The sequence below is a fragment of the Cucurbita moschata genome, unplaced genomic scaffold, assembly GCF_002738365.1.
Source record: "Cucurbita moschata cultivar Rifu unplaced genomic scaffold, Cmos_1.0 Cmo_Scf00003, whole genome shotgun sequence".
NCBI classification, from domain to species: domain Eukaryota; kingdom Viridiplantae; phylum Streptophyta; class Magnoliopsida; order Cucurbitales; family Cucurbitaceae; genus Cucurbita; species Cucurbita moschata.
This window is the reverse complement of record NW_019268519.1, coordinates 5,786,755-5,809,092: the sequence shown is the minus strand read 5'-3', so window position 1 is coordinate 5,809,092 and position 22,338 is coordinate 5,786,755. Positions and strand designations below refer to the sequence as shown.

The window sequence follows — 22,338 nt, the reverse complement described above, 5'->3', positions numbered from 1 at the left end:
TTACATTTACATGATGGCTAATTATGGTCATAAATTATGAATGTTACAACTCTTGGAATACCTTTAATAGTTTTATTTTTTTAGGTTATATAAAGTCATGTATGTTGTATTTGTGAGTAGCATGTATGTTGTATTTGTGAGTAGACTGGGAAAATATAGTAAAAGAAGCATGTGTGCTTTTCTTTAGTCAATGGCTAAGTTTGTTTGCAATTCTATGTAATTTAGATTGCATGTAAAATCATTCAAGCTCGACATGATCAATTTTACTTGTGGAGTGATTCGAAACTCAAACAAGTGTTCTTGCGTTGAGATATTTGATCAACAAGAATCATTCAAGCTAGACATGATCGATCTTGCTTGTGGAGTGATTCAAATCTCAAACAAGTGTTCTTGCCTTGAGATATTCGATCAACAAGATAATCTGAATCTTACTCTCCTTGGGTTGATTTCCACATATCAAAGAGAGTTCACATTTGTACTACACTGGTTAAAAGTTCTGGAATACCCCAGTTCCTGAAAATAAGAATTAGAAGTCACCTATAAAGAACCACTTATCTTCATAGTAACATCATAGAAAAACTTTACAAACACTAACATTTTTCCAATCATCAATGGTTGGTGGCCCTATTCTTTTATTTCTATAATCTCCTCATTGAAGTAATCAACATAATCTAATTCTTCTTCCTATACTTTGAAAGCTTTTCAAATTTCAAGTCATGATCAAGCATCAAATAAGTGGAATTTCATCGAGTCGCCGCATCCAAACAAAGAAGTGCTTTACATTTAATTTTTTATTGTTCAACACGATTTTTAAATTTTGTCAATCTCTTGGGGGATGATCTAACATACCTCACGTCATTGCGAACACTAGAAATTGAGTCATGCATTTCTTTAAGTCCTTCCTTCGCAATCAAGTTAATTATGTGAGCACAACACTTCATGTGCAATATTTCTCCATCTAAGACGGTGAAATTCCAACTTCTAAGCTTTCTCATAATATATGAAACAGTTATATCATTGGAACTTGCATTATCAACTGTGATAGAGAAAACCTTCTCAATTCTCCATTCCAATAAACAACTCTCAATAATTTTGCTAATTGCTTCTCTCTTGTGGTTACAAAAGTTGAGAATTATTTTATGCAAATTCCATTCTGAATCAATAAAATGTGCGGTCATTACCATGTAATTAATGTTTTGCAATGAAATCCATGTGTCGGTGGTAGGACAAACCCTCTTGCAACTAAAAAATCTTACAACTTCTTTTTTTCTTTTTTCTTTTAGATAAAGTTGAACTCTCGACGGGTCAAACTTAGGACATGCAATACTACAAAACAATTTGAAACCCTCATTCTCTACAAATTTACATGACAATTGATCCATAATTATCATCTTGGCACATGCTGCTCTACCTCTTGTTTGACTAAATTATGAAGTAACAATATTACTACCACTTTCTATCTATTGAATGTTGAAAACCTAGAGTGGTTTGTCATTTGTCCTCCACCTTATATGTGTACTTTCTACACTGATTTTTTAAGTGCTCCATAACGCGCTAGTTCCACAAGAATTAGTATCACAAGCATACTCCTTAGAATAATAGTTGCCCTTGCACCTCTTATTATTGTTCTCTAATCTTGTAAAGTGATCCCACACGGTTGATTTACTAGGTTTCTTCTTCTTAAATTCAGATTGTGCAGCAAATGGTGGCTTTGATGCATTATAATTACTAGAGCTACTTGCACATCCAGTTACACTATTATTTTCCATCTATAAAAGTAAAATAGAACTATTATGATTCAAATATTCAATCCAATATGAACAATTATCATAGGATGCATCAAAATTATAATATACAATCAGTTTTTGCAAGAGGATATAATAAAAAGAGAAAAAGTTTACGAGTTCCAAGAGACTAAAGAGACAAAGACGGCGCGCGAGAGAGAAACAAGACAAAGAACGCGAGAGAATGCTATTGAGATCAAATTTCTTTGAGAGACTAAGTGTCGAGAGAGATTTGTATTTTGGCTTAAACTTTCTATTTTGGAGTGAGGCTGTGAAAGAGCAAATAAGGCAGTGACGTTGTGTGAGAGAAGAGGGGAGAAAGTAAGACAAAAGTTTGTATGGCTGAGAGAGAAGGAGAGAGAGAAGAGACGAGAGAGAATCAGATAATTATAACAAAGTAGAGAGGAGTAGAGAGCAGAGAGACACGCAAGATAGAGAGAGTTCGGCTACGAGGAGGAGGATGAGGAAGAGAAATTTCGGCCGAAATGAGACTTTTTGGTAATTGAAGCTAGAATTGTTATTTTAAATTTTTTTACATCAATTAATTATTGGGCTTTGCTAAAAAGTGACAGGCTTGGGCTTTGTAAGAGGGGACAGAACAAGACTGTAGCAATGGGTTATTGGGTTTTGACTTTGGACCCTTGGGCTTCAATTTTTTTTTTTTGGAACCCAAACCCAACCCAAATCAGATTGGATTAAAGAAAATGGACCAAATTCGAACCCGAAATTCAACACAACCCAACCCACCCTTATATTTCGAGTTAGGTTCTCGAGTTTTCGGGTTGGGTGTACACCCCTAATTAGTCCTTCCTAGACCTTGACATTAACATTATGGACTTAGGATTTAACCAGATCGCACATCATGAATCATAACACATGGTTGAACGACACATGGAGTTTTCAAAATTTACCTTAAGATCTTGGGCAGAACTCTAATGAATTGATGTGTTCATACGAGCCGAGTGATGATTATCGCAATTAGAAGAGGCCCTAATTCAGCCATCCATGAGACACCATTGGAACAAGTTAGGTGAATGTCAAAGAATTGCCAAAAAGATTAGAACTCTTGAGAGGCCCATAGAATCCAGATGGGTAGGTCATATGAGTCATATGGTGATTTATCACAATCAAAGGAGGCCCTTATTGGGCCAATCACAATGAACCTCGGACCACCAACTTTGTTTATCAGTAAGGACCTCGGTAATACCAGAACTAGAGAACTCGAATGATAAAAAACGTAGAAATCTTTCAAAAGCTTGAATAAGTTAGAGAACTTTGTGGTTTCCTTGAAGTAGCTTATGAAATATTATTATATTTGGTGTTTAGTTACACAATTAAACTTAGGTTATAGTCTACTTGATTCTTTTAGAACTCATAAGTAGACTATTTATTGTTTTTTTTTTCTTTTTTTTAAATTGGACAACAACTAGGAGATCGATGGTTGGAACATACTAGAACTGTACGGCTATAGTAGGTCACTAGATTTGAGTAAAGAGTCGATTTTCGTGTATTCTGGTTTTTTATGTACATCGGATTTTGTATAGTAGTCTCTTTTGTATGTTGGAACTATTAGGGAGTTCTTCATTTTATTAGAGCTCGTCCACTCTTCCATCTACCGATGCTATGGACCTTCTAACATTTTCATAAGTTTTAAGTAAGGTTCAAATACATTATTTGACCATTTAGTTTATAGAAATGTTAGTTTAGACATACTAAAAAAGTCATTTAAATTTGGTCATTCATGTCATTGCCCAACTTTCAATTTGGGCTCTCTTTGGTCTTGCAAGGACATAAGCCCAAACTCTCTAAGTTGTGCCCCAACTTTCCTTGATGTTTATTTACCACTGATTTTATTAGATCTTTTTTTTCTTTGAAAATTAAGTTCGAAACTATATATATATATTTTAAAAAAAAACTAATAAACCTTCTTTCTTCTTCTTCCACTTCATATTCCCCTTTCCCGTCCCTATCTTTCCCTTCCTTTTATTAGTGCCCGCTGCAATTGTTGTTAGTCGATCACTAGTCGTCGCATGCTATCAGACATGAACAACAATTTTCTTTCATTTTCATTCTTCTTCGAACCTATTCGAAATTAAATGGTCATTACAATTTTTCTATAAGTTTCTACAAAGAATCATGCTAGCGTCTCCTATCGGTTCTCGTTCTATTTTTAATTAACAAGGAAAGGTGAGGAAATGTGAGAAAGGGGGAAGAGAAGAATAAGAAACAAATAAAGAAAGAAAAAGGATGGAAGAAATAGATTAAAAGAATATAGTCACCCATAGTTGCTAGTGAGCAACAATCAATAGTCGACTCGTCATAGAGGTCAAGACGGTAAATAAGATGAAAGTGAAGAAGAGGAAACTGGAGCTATTAGGTGCCAAATCCGAATTCTGTATCCTGATCCAAATTATGAGTATGAATTATTACAAATGGTATCAGAGCAATACATCTCTTAGTAACCTGTAGTTCAAGAAAGAACCAAAGCGAAAGCTGGTGAATATGCAACACTCTAGTCTTGGACACGAATCGTTGAGACAAAATCTATACCTTGCAGCTGCCTCATTCAATATTCTTCCTTATTTTTATTGTCATTTTACAATGACCCATCGCTTATTTTTAATTGTCATTTTACAATGGCCCATGGCATGTAAGCATAATATGATATTAATAGTTGTTATTAGGTACAATATGTAGCTAGTTTTTGGTATAGTCGAAGGCATATCTACTTGTGACGCAAGTACCCATTATTTGGAGACTATAATCAACTTCGGCTGCACATGTCATTACTTGGGAGAAATAGTACAATTCCAGACCTTCCACTTCCAAATCAACTCATTTGCAATCATCTATTGGGAGAAATAGTATTGCCACACTTTCTTTACATGCTCCATTACTGTTGCTTTATTTTCCAAATTCCAATAGATACTTCACAAACTTTCGTTCTACTTCACTAAACAAGTCAAACTATTTTATTCTTATTATTTCAGTATATAAAGCATGAATGATGTTAATCTTTTTACTGTTGTAGATATATTCATATTCACAAACTTCCCACGATAAGAATTTGAATTGTGTTGATGATATTGTTTACTGTTCTAGTTATATTCATATTGATAAAGTTGGCACGATTAGTGAGAGAAAATTAAAGACAATAATCTTAGTAGTCCTTGACAAATCTCTCCACTCCACTCATCCTTTGTTTTTATGTTGATTAGATCTATGGATAGAAAATCTTTATCTCAATAATGTGACACCTGAATAAAATAAGTATACATGGATAAATCGTTGAGAACGATCTTATGGATACGATGGTTATAAAAAACTTAAAAGAAATGAAAGTTACCACATATACCAACAAAGTGCACCTCTCTTTTGACACCTCTAAGAGATATTGTTCTCTTTGGACTTTTCTTTTTTAGCTTCCCTCAAGGCTTTAAAACTGGGGAAGGTTTCCACACCCTCATAAATGGTAACTTGTTCTCCTCCCCAACCAACGTGCAACATCACAGTCTTATTGCTCAATTTCAAAATTGATTGTACTAGTTATAATTTTTATTTCTTTTTTCAATTATTATTTATTACTATTTAATATGGTTTTAATCCAATGAGATGTTTACGGAATTGGGGAAAAAATTTTAGCTTAGAAGAGTAGTTTTTAGAGTTGAGTTTAGTTTATTAGCAGCCACTCTATAATTTGTGTTAAAAAAAAAACGTTTATAAAAAGAATCTTAGCATATGTCTCATTCATCTCTCCCTCAAATGTCTCTCTCATGATCTCTCCTCATACTAATTGGGATCTCTCTCACCCAACTAGTATTGTTACAATCCCACTTTGTCGGCCTTTGGGACTTGCAACCCAATTATACAATACTTATTCCGGCGGTCGAATAAGTTAGACAACTAAATTTGAATTGTAATTAATAAAAATGATGTATGTCAAATCTTTAGTTCGAGAAAAACAATTCTAGAACACAATGACGTTGATAACATATAACATAGGTAAAAAGAATGGACAATTAATCACATCTCTGTAATATATTTGGTAGCAAATTTGATTTAGCTCAAATGAATATTATTTTATTGAGAGTTATACCCCCTTGAAATATAATAATAAAATAATAAATTACTAATTAACATGAATCCAAGTAAAAACAGTTAATGTTCTGCACAAACATGACCGTAACATTGCGTATACGACCACAGGTAACACGTCATGGACAAGCATCCTCTTACGTCGATCATCACGTGCAGTCCTGCGGATTTGAACGCAACCTTCTTCTCTCTTATCGTTCTCACGCTCTCGTCCAACCGCTGCTGATCGTTGTTTCCCAATCCAACTGTCAGTGTCGCGTCGGTCACTGATGCAGCTGTGTCTTGGCGCTACAAGTCAAGTCAGTTTGCCCTTGTCTGATGCATAGAACGCTGCATCCAACACAAGTTGTCTCATTCCAGTAATCTGCAGATCGCACTCACATCCCTTTTATCTCTCTCTCTCATGGGCAAGGCAGTGCCCAACCGTCACAACTCACAACACTTGGGCTCAGCCTTTGAATCGTGACCCACAACCTGCCCAACCTTGAATCCAATTTTGATACAAGTCCTTCATATCCAGTTTTGTGGGTTCAAATGACTCAATGAATGTGTTTTGGAATAGAAAGTAGTTGGGTAAAGTTCTAAGCACTTTTAGTTACCCATAAAATTTACATTTGCCTTTGCCTCAAATTTTTAGCATTCATTTTAAGGTTATGCTTTTCAAGATTAGATCATCCTCTTTTATCTTTCCCGAAAGATTTGAGCACATGAAAATAATGCTGTTGACTATAATGGTTCAAGTCCACTCCTAGCCAATATTATTTTTTTGGGGCTTTATTTTGAGTTTTCCCTCAACATTTTTAAAACTGGCTAAAGATAGAGAGAGGTTTCCACACCTCTATGAGGGTGTTTTCTTCTCCACCCTTATTGATATGAGATTTCACAATCTACCCACTTCGGGACCAGCTTTTCGTTGGCATTCATTCATTTCTCCAATCGATGTGACACCCCACCAAATCCATCACCTTCGAGATCCAATGTCCTTGTGCTAGAATGCCTGATGTCCACCCCCCTTCGAGGCTCAACCTTTTCACTAGCACATCGTCCAGTATCTGGCTTTGATACCATTTGTAACGGTCCAAGTCCCCCGCTAGCAAATATTGTCTTCTTTGGGCTTTTCCTTTTAAGCTTCCCTTCAAGATTTTTAAAACGCATCTACTAGGCAGAAGGTTCCACACCTTTATAAAGGGTGTTTCGTTCTCCTCCCCAACCGATGTGGAATCTCACATTGATGGTACCATAAGACTAGAGTCGTCATGTTTCAAGTTTGTTTCTATTCTTAGATATAATTTTAGTGTCTTTGGTGGATTTCTCAATTAAAGTTTCTTTGCCGTGTTTTTTCAAGGACTAGTTCTGTTTTAGATTTCTTGGGATCTCAAAATAAAAATATTTTAATCATATGCATCAAGTTGTTTATGAATATGTTTCGATACAAGTTTAAGGAATTTTTAAGTTTTTGAGTGACTTTGCATAACTCCAAATAACTCCAAATAAAAGTATCAGTATAACGACCTATGCTTAAGATTTGGATGCATATGAGTGAAGACAAAATATGTTTTCACGATTCGTGTTGGTCGGTAGGGATAATCTTCATTCTTAGGAATGAGAAATAGGCAACATGACCATGTTGCAGAGGATACAGGGAAATATCAAAACTATTAAGTGTCGAATCCGAATTCTGGACATGTTTCATTAAAAACTAGAAAGTTTGGTCATTACAAATTTCAGCCAATGATTTAAAAATAAAATTCAAATAATTCATCTCTCGATTTTTAAATTAATTGGAATTATTTTAAGTTTAAAAGTAAATATAAATTAGGATCTTGCTATATTATCCTATCACTTAATATTTACCTCACTAAATTAGCTTTAGTTAATCTATGTGACTTCAACATACATTCATGTAAATATATTAACACACATATCTAGAGCTACATAACCAATCACAAAAGAATTAACAATAAAAATATAAAAAAATAAAATAGTTATTATACAAAATAAATAGGGTAAAATAAACTATCAGTTCCAATATTGTTTAATGAACAATACATGAATTATCATTTTAAAAGTCGATTATTCAATTCTCACATATATAACTTCATATAATTCAATTGATAAGACATTACTATATGAATGATCGATGTTTATGATGGCACGTTGAGGTAGGTTCATGCACTCAAAAGGAGGGATTATTTTAAGTGGGAGACAAGGATCGTGAATAAAATGGAGCGAGCAATATTTTTCTTCAATCCTTTTGAGGACCTTTATCAATAATTGGAAGGAAGGAGGAAGCAAGGTGGTAGGGTTTAACTAGTTATTCAACAACTACAACACTAATCCAATAATCCAAGATGGAGGGCCCCTTCAACACTTCGACACCGATGACCCTTCATATTGGATTCCCTTCATATTGGATACGCTTTTTGTCCAAAGCTGACTTCTCATAGAATGACAGAAACACTAACAAAAATTTTATTTTTCTTCCGTCATTGACTTTCATTTAAACTTTTAAATATTTTTCTTTTTGAGTTATTGTAGCCATTTAAATCCATTGCTAACATTGTTGTTACTTATTGTTATTAACTTCACGATTTTTAAACACGTTCACTATGAAGAGGGTCTAGCCTTATAAACACGTTCATTATGAAGAGGGTCTACCCTTATTTTGATCAGTGTCTCACATTGTCCGATGACTGACTTTGATATCATTTGTAATAGTCTAAGTTCACCGCTAGTAGATATTGTCCGTTTTAGCTCGTTACGCATCGTCGGCAGTTTCACGCTTTTAAAAGGCGTTTATTAGAGAGAGATTTTTACACTCTTATAAAGAAAGTTTTGTTACCCTTTCCAACCGATGTAGATCTCACTGTTATCATTTGAATAAAATTAAATATATTACTAGAAATTTAGAGTCTGAACGACTAAAATGTGATTTTCGAAAAAAAGTCCCGAAAATAATATATATATTTAAAAGTCTCTCCTAAACAATAGAATAATCATGTAGTAAGATTTAAACCTAGACTCCTTTTTGTTTCCCCTAATGTTAAGTGTTTTTGTAGTTTTTGACCATTGTCATCTATCCAATTGTCAAATTTGGTAAAGAATATAAAATGTCTTCTAACTATTCAACTATTGAGTTAGATGGGATAGATTGGATGATACTCTTTTGTTTGAAAAACTTTATTTTCACTATTGGAGGACCCCTTCTCAATAGTGATGATGTTCAAGACGACCCTTAAAATTTAAACGTTTTTGTGTCGAGCTAACTTTTGATATATTTGAAAGTCTATACTCATTTATACGTAAAGTATTTTTCAGTTAATTTCGATGATACTTTTTTATTTTAAAAATTTTATTTTTACTCTTAAATTTGTAGACCGTTTATAGATCAATTAGTATGAACTGAATTGGTATCGATACGTATTCTTAAATTCAAGAAAAACCTTAATAAGTTTATAAGTTTGGTGTTAGAAAAATGGTTGTTTATGTATGTGGTTACCCACATCGGATGAGATGTTTGCATTTTATAATCTCTTTTAAAAAGGTAAGCATTAATTTCCATTGATTTGAGGAAGACCCTAATTCCTGCTCATCAATCATGAGGGAAAGAGAAAATAAAGAAAAATAAGCATCCCACTCATAATCTTTCATTCTTTTTCTTTGATGTAATTTGAGCCTGATAATCATTTTGTTTTTTTTTTGTTTTTTGTTTTTTTGTTTTGTTAATTATCCTTAAAAGAACATTTTTCTTAACTTATAAAATACATAATCAATATATAGAAATTTTGGAGATTTAATTTTTAAATTAAAATCTACATATTAATTTTTTTAAAATGTTATAGTACAAGAAATAGTTACTAAATGAAGTTTTATCTTTTTTTAAATAAAAAAAAAAAGGCAAAGAAGAAAAAGAACAAAAGCCTTATTTACGTACGTGCCTTGATTGTGGGTGGGATTATTGAATAACCCTAATACGTAATAAATATGTCAATTTTGTTATTTTTAATATTGGTACGTGAAAGTAATTTAAAAAAAAAAAAAAAAAAAAAAGAGAAATGTGACATTCGAGTAAAAGAGAGGTATAAAAATAAATCGAGACCATAATTGAATTTAAAAATAAATCGAGACCATATTTGAATGAGAGTAATGTTGAAGATAGGATGACTGATAAATAGTTAAAAGAATTGAACCATAGAAACTTTCGTTTTGTACCATACTCATAGAAACTTCATGGTTAAACATGTTTTATTTAGAGCAATTTTATGTTAGGTGTCCTCCAATAAATTTTCTTTTGATGCATGTGAGTGAGTACAAAGTATCATAGAAAGACTCGTGTTGGTCTATGAAGATAGCTTTCATTCGTAAGAAGTGAAGAGTAAGTAACGTGATCATGTCGTGGGGGAATGCTGAAGCCAACCGATGTCAAATCTAGATTCTTAATCCTGAGTTATTAAAAAAAAATCTCTCAAATGATTGTCTAAAAAAATTAGAAAAAAAGAAAATACAAAAATTACGAAACTACCCTTAAAAAATCAAATTGACTTTGGCTTCTCGCATATTGGCGAAAGGTATGATGTAAAAGTACGAAAAAGTCCAGAAGTTTGGTGCTCCTCCACTAACACTACATAGCCTCGCGAGAACAAGGGTGGCAATGAAGTACCTATGAGACAAAAATATCTTGGAATTTTTAAATGGAACCTTTATTTTTTAAATATATCTATATATATATATATATATATATATATATATATATATATATATATTCTATAACATACATGTTTAAATATTTTGTATATTCTCTAATAATATGATTTCTAAAATTAAAATATTATTATAATAGCCCAAACTCACCTCTAACTGGCTCATTTTAAAAACCTTGAGGTAAAATTCGAGAGGAAAGCCTAAAGAGAAAAATATGTTCTAGCGGTAGGTGGATTGTGAGATCTCACATCGGTTGGAGGGGGAAGAAGCATTTTTAATAAGGGTGTGAAAAACTCTCACTAGTAGGTGCATTTTAAAAACTTTGAGGGGAAGCTCAAAAAGAAAAACCCAAAGAGAACAATATTTAGCGGTAGGTGAATCGTGAGATCCCACATCGATTGGAGAGGGGAACGAAACATTCTATATAATGGTGTGGAAACCTGTCCTTAGTAGATGTGTTTTAAAAAACTTGAGGGGAAGCTCGAAAGGGAAAGCTCAAGGAGGACAATATCTGCTAACAGTGGGTGGATTGTGAGATCCCACATCGGTTGGAGAGGGGAACGAAGTATTCTTTATAATGGTGCGGAAACCACTCCCTAGCATACGCGTTTTAAAAACTTTGAGGAGAATGTCGAAAGGAAAAGCCTAAACAGGACAATATCGGCTAGCAATTGACTTGGGCTGTTACAATGATTGTAATTTTGGTGTCACGATTTTCGAGGTATAAAGTGTGAAATGAGTAAACTAATATTCATTGAGTTGGAACCCGCTATTTAGGAATGTAGTTACTCGAAATGAAAGAAAGAGGTGAGTGATATGAATTTAGAACCTTGATTCTAATGAGATCAAATATTCATATCATCTAGCTCTGATAACTACTCGGAGTGGTTTAGTTCGATCTTAAAATCTAATGAGATCAAATATTCATATCATCTAGCTCTAATAACTACTCGGAGTGGTTTAGTTCGATCTTAAAATTGACTTTTCTGACTAGGGGTAACCGTAGTAACTTATTCAAAAACACATCATCGAATTCCCTAACCATTGGTACCGAAATCTTGGTGCCTACGAGATTAGACTTTTACATTTAAATACTCAGAACACAAAATTTTAAAAAGAAAATCACTGTGTAATTTAACCAACACAAAGTTTGGGATAGCAAGACTCCCCAAAAGCATGGATAGTTTATAAATTTATTCTCTCTCATCTCAGTGTTCTTCTCTATATGTTCATTATCGAACTTTTGTGAAGATGGTGGGAGAGATTCTTCAATATTTATGGTTGGTGTTAGGCCATGACCTACTGTCCACTATTACAGGTGGTTGTTTGAACTTTTTGTTCAAGCGGGATACAGAGTACAGGTTACTTTTGGAGATTCCCATGATTCTTGCCTACCTAGTGGATATATTTGTCCCTGTTTTACAAACATGATACTCTTGACTGTTTTCATTTTAATTTTTTATCCTAGCTTGATATAGCCAACGTGAGCATGACTTAACAATACCCACATTTATTGTACTAAAAAAATTTGTATATGTATTTCTTTTTGTTGACGCTATCTTTGGTGGATTTAGCATTTGAGTAGATATCACCCTTTGAAGTCTTTGATATCTACTCAAATCAGCATAAATATATTAAATCTACCAAAGATATTATACAAAGAAATACCTATACAATTTTGTTAGTACAATAAAAATGAGTATCCTTAAATTATGCTCATGTTCATTGTAAAGAATTAAAACAGTCTATATATTTTATATAGTATAGATCATAGACGATTTTAATCTCATCAAAATCAAATAATTCTTGAGAGAAGAAGGAAATTCAAGTTTTTGAATGGTTTGGGATGTTTTGAATATGGCAAAAGAAGAAATCCAACAACTTGAGTGGAGATAGAAGTGTGGGTTGTGGATAGCCTGCATCTTCTTTGTGTTCGTATTTGCTTCCCCTATGGTTTGACATGTAACTTGGAACTCTATGCAAATATACGTTTAGTTGTTGGATTTCTTACACCCGTCACTTTGCTGTTACTAGAAGGGTTTGAGTCAATGGAACTAAGTGACGGGTGTAACAACATTAGTTTATAACTTATGTGTTGAATGATTGGACATACTACTAAACTTTTTACTCATAAAAGTGATATTCTCATTAATTAATACAAGTGTCATGACTCCATCTTTAACGACTAAATTTAAAAAGATAAATTCATAAACAATTACAAATCAAGCATGGTTTCGAAGTTTGTTATAAAATTGGAACCAAGTAATGGGATAAACGGGAACCAAGTAACGGGATACAAATTTTAAAGGACCACAACCCTTATACTTTGGATTGATGCCTCGAGATAACCCTCCTCTATGGCCGAACGCTCCTAAATTCTCTACCTCGACCAACAATTAGCAATCATATAAAAAAAAGAGAAGTAAAATTTGGTGAGTATAAAAATATTGTGTAACCAACCTACTTATAGCCTCTAATGGCATCATTGACCTAATAAGTTACTATGGGTTTCTCTCTAAGTTTTAAAAAGTTCGAGCCTAGGTTCTACAGCTATTTGAGCTTCTTAGGAAGCTTTGCAATTCTAAATGGCTTTCTTGTTGTCACAAACCCAATCAGGGTCTAAGAGTCGTTCACCTTTTCTCACGTCGAGGGTGTGCTGGACGACGTATTTGAGCTCTAGGGTGAACAAACTTTTTTATTTTTCAAACTTATATAACTTACATTACAATGGAAGTGAATGAACGGTATCCTAGATTTGGAGACACGACCTCGTCAATATTATAGGTCAATATGGCGTCATTTGTCTAAACCCCTTTGTGTGAGGTTAACTAGTAACATTTCCATAGGAACCATAAAGTTAAAAATTTTGACTTCATGCGTAAGCCAACTATTAAGTCTACTTGTGCGGTCCCTTGTCTCCTCTGAAGACAACTTTATAGCGCAAAGATTCTATTAAAAAAGCCCTTGCCGAATTCCACATTATAGTGGCACCTAGTCACCTCTATATGCTATCCTATTTGACCTAAATCAAGCTTGAAATTACTAGCTCTTATATGTCTATTGCTCACATGGGCACTGTTAGATCTGAACTACGTCGCTAATAACATTAGTGGCGTACTAGATGAATTAGGTGACGGAGACTGATGATACTATTCACACTACTAGTAGGTCTAATAAGCTTTTTTAGTCTTATATATGGGTGTTGCGGAGGTAACTAGGTTGATGTGATTTAAATCTATAACATCCAAAATGTTAAAGGAATAAGAAAGAGAAAAGGAAAAGAGAGAAAAAGAATTAGTCAATTCCGTCCCGAATCGAAGAAGAACGAAAGATATGAGTTTTATGTTTTTTAATTCAATTTTCCTTGAATGTTTCTCTCTAGTTTTTTAACAATTTAAAATCATAAACCTACTACCCTCTATGTGCTAAGCTTTTGAAGAAATCTCGACAAAAAAAAAACGTCTAATAGGTCTTTTCTCTAAAACCCTCTCCCTTCTTTCTTTCCTTTTCTCTCTTCTTTTCGTTTCTTTCTCTGTCTTATAAATTATTAATTTAGAAAAATGGATGAAATTACTAAAATATCCTCGACCTTTTTATTTGTTTTTGCAAATTTTAAGCATTTTTCTATTCTACTATACGATCTTTAACAAAATACTCTCAATTGTCTCTTTTTCGGATCAATTTTGTATGAAACACGACAAGAGAAGAGGAAACACCACTAACACTAACACCAAACTTCAGTTTAAAATAATTCTTTCTTTTTTGCTTTTTAGTTCTTCTCCATTTTTTATAACTTAATTAGTGAAATCACGTTTAAATTATTATCGGGTAATAATCACATTAGTTGAAAATTAAAAAGTTTTAGTTAAAAAGACATCAAAATAAGTATGAAGATTCATATTAAATAAAGGAATGAAAGAAGTGGAAGACAAGTTGATTCATTAAGAGGGGTAGGGATTATATTCAACCACTTTGTAGACCCTTTATCCAGAAATGGAAGTCTTCTCTCAATAGTGGAAGGTGAAGGAAAAAGAAGGTAGCTCATTTTGAACAAGTGATTGCTAATGGTTGGTCCAGACCTTTCTTCATCAGTGGTACTAAACATAGAAAATAACTATTCAATGTAGCACCCACCATATCAATGCATACATTCATAAAAACATCTGTCTATGTTCCTCTTAACCTCTCTCAATTTAAGTTTATTGTATTTCATACTATATAATTGCCAACCCACATCGTTCTAGCTCGTAGAATAGGTTTAGGTATATGTTTTTCATCGGGTATGCATATTTAACTCCCAATATGAAGTTATTTACTACATATTTTTTTGATACTCAACCTTTTTAATACTATTTCTTTTCTAAGTAATAGTAATGGCATACCAAATGCAAGATAAGATCGACTTGCATTATTTTATGTTTTCAAAAATTTATAAATTTGTTTTCGGTAGTTAAGTTGTAGTAGTGTCTTCTCTAAAAAAATGCTTCCAAGTATTAAAATTTTTAAGCAATCAGCCTCAAATGTTTAGGACGGTATGCATTTAGTAATGACCTTAGTCAATGTAAAGATAAAAAAGGTCGTGTCTTACCAATATAAATCACTCTAATAAATTCGAAGTAAAAATATTATAGAATATTCAACCTAATTTTTGAAAACTCAAATTTTAATATTATATCGTTATTTTTTACATTTTATTTTAGGTATAAAAAAAATAAATAAATGATAGTGTTGTGCCTCCATTTTTACATATAGAGATATATTTATATTATATATAAAGAGCGAGGTGGAATGAAGATTTGGTAGGTTCAAGGATGAGGTTGGATATTCCTCGTTTTCGGTTTCATTTAGCTAACCGAAAGAAGTCACTTTTCACTTCTCTCATTTACGTCCTCATTTGGGGGTGTGTCCCCATGAAGTCCCGACTTATGACTTAAATTAACATGTTTAGTCTGAATTCACTTAATTTGTATAATAATATCTTTTATAACGTGTAATCTCGTACTAAATATTATTTTTCTAACTATTACATTTTCCTACTTCTAAAACACTTAAAATTTATTAGAATTGAAATTTGGCTATGATATAGAAAAAGAACGATATATAATGTAGAAATTTTCATTTATAGAAGATGCTAAATTACAAAGGCTATTTCTTACATAATACTAGACTATAAGAAAGTAAGCTTTCATACGAAGAAAGTAAGCTTTCATATACGCTGCTAGATGGTAAGAAGTAAACTTAATTGTAACATAGTACATGAGATCACTATTCTCATTAAACACTCATACTACACATTCTTTCCAATACTTAAAGGTCGTATTGGAAGATGTTGAGTTAGTGCTCATCTTTCACCTTCACCAACGTCAGATCTTGACATTCTTCGAAGTTTGAGTGAAAATGAGTGAGGAGAAATTAAGTGCACAGGTTTATCACTGGCACGTATGAACTTATATGACCATGCCCCTAATAGGGTTCCTGTAACCGGCCCAACAAAGTACACCCAAAGTCCTTTATAATTATCACTTGCCATTGCAGGTCCTAATGTCCTCACAGGGTTCATCGACCCACCTGATACGGGTCTGAATTGTGGCTAACACAAATTCTTATTAGATTTATTTGTTTAATAATATGTCAATTATAAAAAACGTGTTGAGTAAAATTACTCCCGGGTACTTACAATATATATTTTTTAATAAAATAATGTGGTTTTGTATGGTTTGTGAAGTTTAAAAATTTGTGATTGGTAGTCAAAAATCATGATTTCAAAAGAATATGTAAATAATAATAGTAATAATAAATAAATAATTATATAATAAAAAAATTAAATTTTTATGGGTGAAAATGGAAACCAAAAATCGTGTGCTTCCTTACCCAGCCAAGATGGATGTGATACACACGGCAGAACCAACTGCCAAACCTGCCAGCTCTCCCACCTGTCAAAACAACAGCCATTTATTTAATGAAATCAAAACTTTAGGAATAAAATTTTATTAAGTGACATTCTTTTTAATTTCTTTCATTTATACTATAGTTTATACTAACTAAATATATAAATTTAATCAACGTACTAATGTTTAAACCATACTTATATTTAAATTTTACGTGAGATCCCACATTAATTAGAGAGAAGAACGAGTGTCAGCGAAGACACTGGCCCCAAAAGGAAGTGGATTATGAGATCTCACATCAATTAGAGAATAAAACGGATCATTGAGAAGTTTGAAAAAGACAACGACGACTAACAGTGAGCTTAGACCGTTCTAAAACGATTAGAGGAAAAGTACAGAATCTTACGGCTTTGGTATCGGTTGCAACAGCACAAGTGACAAACATCATTGAGAAGGTAACAACAATCTCCATGACGAGTGCTTGTAAATCTGATCCTGATGGCGTGGTAGTGCCCAAGTGTTTGATGGGATGTAATAATAGGCGCAGTGTAAAGGCTGCACAGGTTGCCCCACTCAATTGAGCTGCTGCATACAATGGAACCTACCGACCACAAATACTTTCAATGTTACTTTCAATCTTTTCCATTTTTCTTCGACCAATTCACACACAACCACATAATTTGACATCTCATTCTCTTACCCACCCACCCACATATGTTCTTGCGTTTTGCTTACGAATTTGTTTGGAAGCTTCCCATCTTATAAACTTCAATATGTATTTGATGATTGATCTTCTAGTTTCACCAATGGTGTAAATCTAAACTAGCTTTAGTCTAGACGTTTTAGAACTATAATTCTTAAGGGTATAGTCAATCTAGTAAGTTACATAGCCTCAAGCTAACTTTAGGAAGCTATATGTAACAACCTAAGCCTACCATTGGTAGATATTGTCCGTTTTGGCCTATTACGTAACGTTATCAGCTTCACAGTTTTAAAACGCGTCTACTAGGGAAAAATTTCCACACCCTTGTAAGGAATGATTCGTTCCTTTCTCCAACCAATGTGAGATCCCACATTAGTTGGAGAGGGAAACAAAACATTTCGTATAAGGATATGGAAACTTCTCCCTAGCAAACGCGTTTTAAAACTTTGAGAGCAAACTCAGAAGGAAAAGCTAAAAGAAGACGATATCAGCTAGCGGTGGGCTTGGGCTGTTACAAATTGTATCAAAGTTAGGTTATTAGGCAGTGTGAGACACTAGTCATAGTAGGGTTAGACGAAACATCTTAAAAGACGGAAAGTTCCTTACATTTATTAGATTAACAACCTACCTACTAAGTCTAATACCATAACTCCAACCAAAACTTGCTCAAACAAACAATTATTAAAGCGTTAAGACAAAAAGGTGTATGCTTAAGAAGAAAAATGAAAGCAAAAAAGATTAGAACATAATAGTTGTATTGATTGATTGGATTCTAAAAGTGAATAGATTATCCAATCTTGACTATAGAAACACACATGAAGATTTGTTGTCCTTTGGTAGACCTTCCACTCCAAATGGGCCAATAAGTTTTTGGTGGACATCCCCATCCCTATTTCTATCTCTATGCTCTAAAGTGTTGGAATTATGCTACCTAAATGTCACATCCCATTCCTTGGCCGGCGATGAAGCCAAGGATGTGGCCATAAAAGGTTCTCAAAAGGGCATTAGGGCATTGTCGATGTGGCTGAGGCTCAAGAATAATATTTGTGTTGGACCCTACATCATGTGGGCACTAAATATGGACTAGATTTCCCCTTCTTTCTCTCATCATCTCCTTTCTAATTCTTTTCCATTATGAGCATAGTGACACTCCTAGACATACCAAACCAAATCTAGAAGAAAGCTCGATTTAGAATTTCATCACACACGTCCAAATTTACTGTAGAAACAGTCTGAACCACCATTGAAATTTTGGGATTAATCTTTTTTCGCTATAATACTATTTCATCCAGAGAAAATAAGATTTGAACAATCTTATTAGAGCTAGAATTTAAGAAATTTAGTTAAAAATTATTTTTATTATTACCATACATCAATTTGATACTTAATAGAGTTAAATTAACTTAAAGTTGAAATACATCATTGATAAATTATTGTACTTGTTAAATAATTATAATTTAATTTTTTAATCAATTAGCTTACATAATTATTGGAATTTTTATTTAATTAGATTAAATTACTTTTGACTTCAAAGATTAAATAAAGTATATATATAAAATATACTGAAATAAAATTAAGTCTAAATACTTGATTCCTTTATTAACTATATATTCTTTTTCAAGCTTTAAATTTTAAAAAATATAATTTTAATTCCTCAATTTTCATAAGATTTTTTTAAAATAATTTACAAAAATATTAGTAGGAGAAATTAAATAATTTATAAAAACTTTAATAGCAAAAATTAGGAGAAAAAAATATGTAAATTAAGTCTAGATGAAAAGACAAGACATTAAAAAAAACATGTAATAAAGTAAAAATATATATACATACATATACATATATATATATATATATATATTTATATATATATAGGAACACAAGAAGTTAGTAATTTAGAATAAAAAAATTGAAATAGTTGGATAGATTCAACCGACAAGATAACATGTGAGAGCAAATAATTAGGTCATTGATTAAGGAAGAAAATATTATCTGACAATTTCAAAGAAGAAAAGAGTTAATAGATTGAGACCTGTTTCCATGGAAAGTGTCGTGTTGCAGCAAAAGCCGTGGTGACAGCCGGGTTCATATGGGCGCCGGAAATGTGTCCGACGGCATAAATCATCACCGTCACAATAAGGCCACCGGCGACCGAGGCACCAAGCTGCGACACTCTTTGCACATCGCTCCCGTTCAATGCCGCCGCCCCACACGTTACAAACACTAGCAAATACGTCGCAATCACCTCCGCCACAAGCTTAAAAAAAAAAAAAAGAAAAAAACACAAAACATGTCTGTTAACGAGCTGAACTACATTCAAATTGACTTTGTTTCGTCGAAACATAGTAATAATAGTAAGGATAGTACCTTCCGGGAAAAGCCAGGAGGGTAATGGTTTTTGAACAACGATCCAAACTGGGAGCGTTTGGAATCGGGGTTTTCAACGGAGACGAATTCTTCAACATCCACAACGGATTGTTGTTGAACAAGCTGAGGATCCTGAGAAGAACTCATTTTTGGAGGAGAAGGAGGAGGAAGAACCCTTGTCTTCTCGCTTTGTTTCAACGTAAACGCTGATAATATTATAAAATCTGCGCTTATGCATCATGTTGAACCAGGCTACCCTTTTTATAATGAAGGTGAACACACATGTAGTGCTCCAAGTGGTTGGAGATTGGCATCTTTTTCTAATATAACTCCATCATTTTAAATTCACAATAATTTCCCTTTAAATTATAAATTTAGTTTTTGAATATTATGCTCGTCTCTACGGTAATAGTTTTAGTCCACGACCGCTGGATATTGTCCTCTTTAAATTTTTTTTAGACTAAAGTTTTCATACTCTTATAAAACATGATTTATTTCCCTCTTCTAAGAGGGATGTAACATAGGATTTAGATTTATGAATTATTGTTCTATCATAGATAGCAAAAAAGAGAATGCCACTTTAATTTACAATGTATTTTTATCCAACTCATTTACTTTCTTTTAGGACGTGTGTCATCATTATTTAAAGTATATGTAATGACTAAATTAGAAAACAATATGGAGAAATTAAAAAAGGAAAATAAAGAAAAAGAAATTAGGGGAAAGTGGAGAAATTGGAAATTGGAAATGAAATAAAGAAAATGAAAAAAAGAATTAGTTAAAAAGAAAAACAAATAAAATAGAAAAATTAAAGAGGGGTATTTTGGTAATTTTATATTTTCTTTAAATTAAAATAGAAGAAAATAAAGAAAATGAAGGAAAAAAAAAAAAGGAATACAGCGTTATCTGGGATTCGAACGCACGTTCCCGATCAGTAGGCTAACATGTTGCACACGTGGCTCTGCGCGTGGGTGAGCTTCTGACAACGCATGGGACATGTTGTTTTTTCCTCTTTTTATTTTATTTTTTTCGATTCGACTTTAATTTTATTCTTAAATTTAATGTTGTTTTAAGGCCTTCTAAGGAATTTGGTTCTATCCAAATCAAAATAGGAGACAAATTACTCCAAGAAGGAATAACCAACGTCGAGCTATTTGGACTAGCTAATTTAATTCTTACTTATTATGTTTAGAAATTATTATCAAGCATATGTTTGATTAAGTATGAATTAAATATAGTAAGGTCTTTTGATTACGTCAGGTATATTATGATTCGTTAAGCACATTTGAGTTGCGTGTAACACTTGAGATAATTAGATAATAAATTCCATCATAATATGATGAAATATATTCTTAGTACAAATTCTAAGAACTAGGTTTCGATGTAGGATGAATGTATGATTGAAGCTTGTACTCATTGTGAATGATCATGTGTTTTTAGTGATAGTGATGAATTTATGAACATGTCGGGATTTCTTGATTAGTTAGGATACTATGTTTCATTTAAATTAGGTTGATTGCTTGTGTGGTATGTGCTCTACTATATGTAGACGAAGAGGGATTCTATCAACTAACTCTTATTTGTCAACTTGGCTCGTAAGGAGACTACTGCAAAGAACGCATAATGAAAATTGTCTGGTACGAGATGCAAAAGGTAGGCTCGAGGGACGTAATATAGACTTTGTTAGTGAACCTGCCTTGAAAAGTAGAGGTCTACCTGCGTAGATTATAGGTTGGAAGTATAATAGGCCCCTTTAGAGTTTAACCATTTAGTTGGATGGGAGAGATAACATAAGCAGGTGATCAACATGTTGAGTGTGAAGTTAAGATCATGAGTATGCCTAACTGTCAAGCTTGCTATTTTAGGTCGTTAGAGAGTCTAGTACACAAGTCATAGAGCGAGTCTTATGTACGGTCTTAGAGTGTCTATTACAATAGAATTTGAGAAACATAGTTAATCATAACACCCTAAGGCTCTTGCATGCTGAAAATCAAACGTTAAAGAGTTGAAGTGTGATGTCCCACATTGGTTGGGGAGGAGAACAAGCCACCATTAATAAGGGTGTGGAAACCTTCCCCTAGCAGACGCATTTTAAAGCCTTGAGGGGAAGACCGAAAGGGAAAGCCCAAAGAGGACAATATCTGCTAGCGGTGGATCTGGGCCGTTACAAATGGTCAGGACACTATGCCCCGAAGGGGGGTAGATTGTGATGTCCCACATTGGTTGAGGAGGAGAACAAACCACCATTTATAAGAGTGTGGAAACTCTGATGTCCCACATTGGTTGGGGAGGAGAACAAACCACCATTTATAAGAGTGTGGAAACTCTGATGTCCCACATTTGTTGGGGAGGAGAACAAACCACCATTTATTTATAAGAGTGTGGAAACTCTGATGTCCCACATTTGTTGGGGAGGAGAACAAACTCTGATGTCCCACATTTGTTGGGGAGGAGAACAAACTCTGATGTCCCACATTTGTTGGGGAGGAGAACAAACCACCATTTATAAGAGTGTGGAAACTCTGATGTCCCACATTTGTTGGGGAGGAGAACAAACCACCATTTATAAGAGTGTGGAAACTCTGATGTCCCACATTGGTTGGGGAGGAGAACAAACCATCGGTTTCCCCTAGCAGACGCGTACAATATCTCCCTGGAAGGGAAAACCCAAAGAAGACAATATCTACCCTTAGAAGACAAGTGTGGAAACTCTGATGTCCCACATTTGTTGGGGAGGAGAACAAACCACCATTTATAAGAGTGTGGATTTATAAGAGTGTGGAAACTCTGATGTCCCACATTT

General features: G+C 33.5%; 1 protein-coding gene across 1 annotated transcript; it reads right to left on the bottom strand.

The window, feature by feature from the left end:
• Positions 1 to 15,665: 15,665 nt before the first annotated feature.
• LOC111441250 (aquaporin NIP2-1-like) lies at positions 15,666 to 19,781 on the bottom strand. Its single transcript, XM_023078251.1, has 5 exons — positions 19,536 to 19,781; positions 19,201 to 19,425; positions 16,875 to 17,069; positions 16,452 to 16,513; positions 15,666 to 16,159 (listed from the first exon to the last, which is right to left on the bottom strand). Exons 1-5 carry the CDS (start codon positions 19,680 to 19,682, stop codon positions 15,922 to 15,924), a joined length of 867 nt encoding a protein of 288 aa, XP_022934019.1. The 5' UTR covers positions 19,683 to 19,781; the 3' UTR covers positions 15,666 to 15,921.
• Positions 19,782 to 22,338: the final 2,557 nt, after the last annotated feature.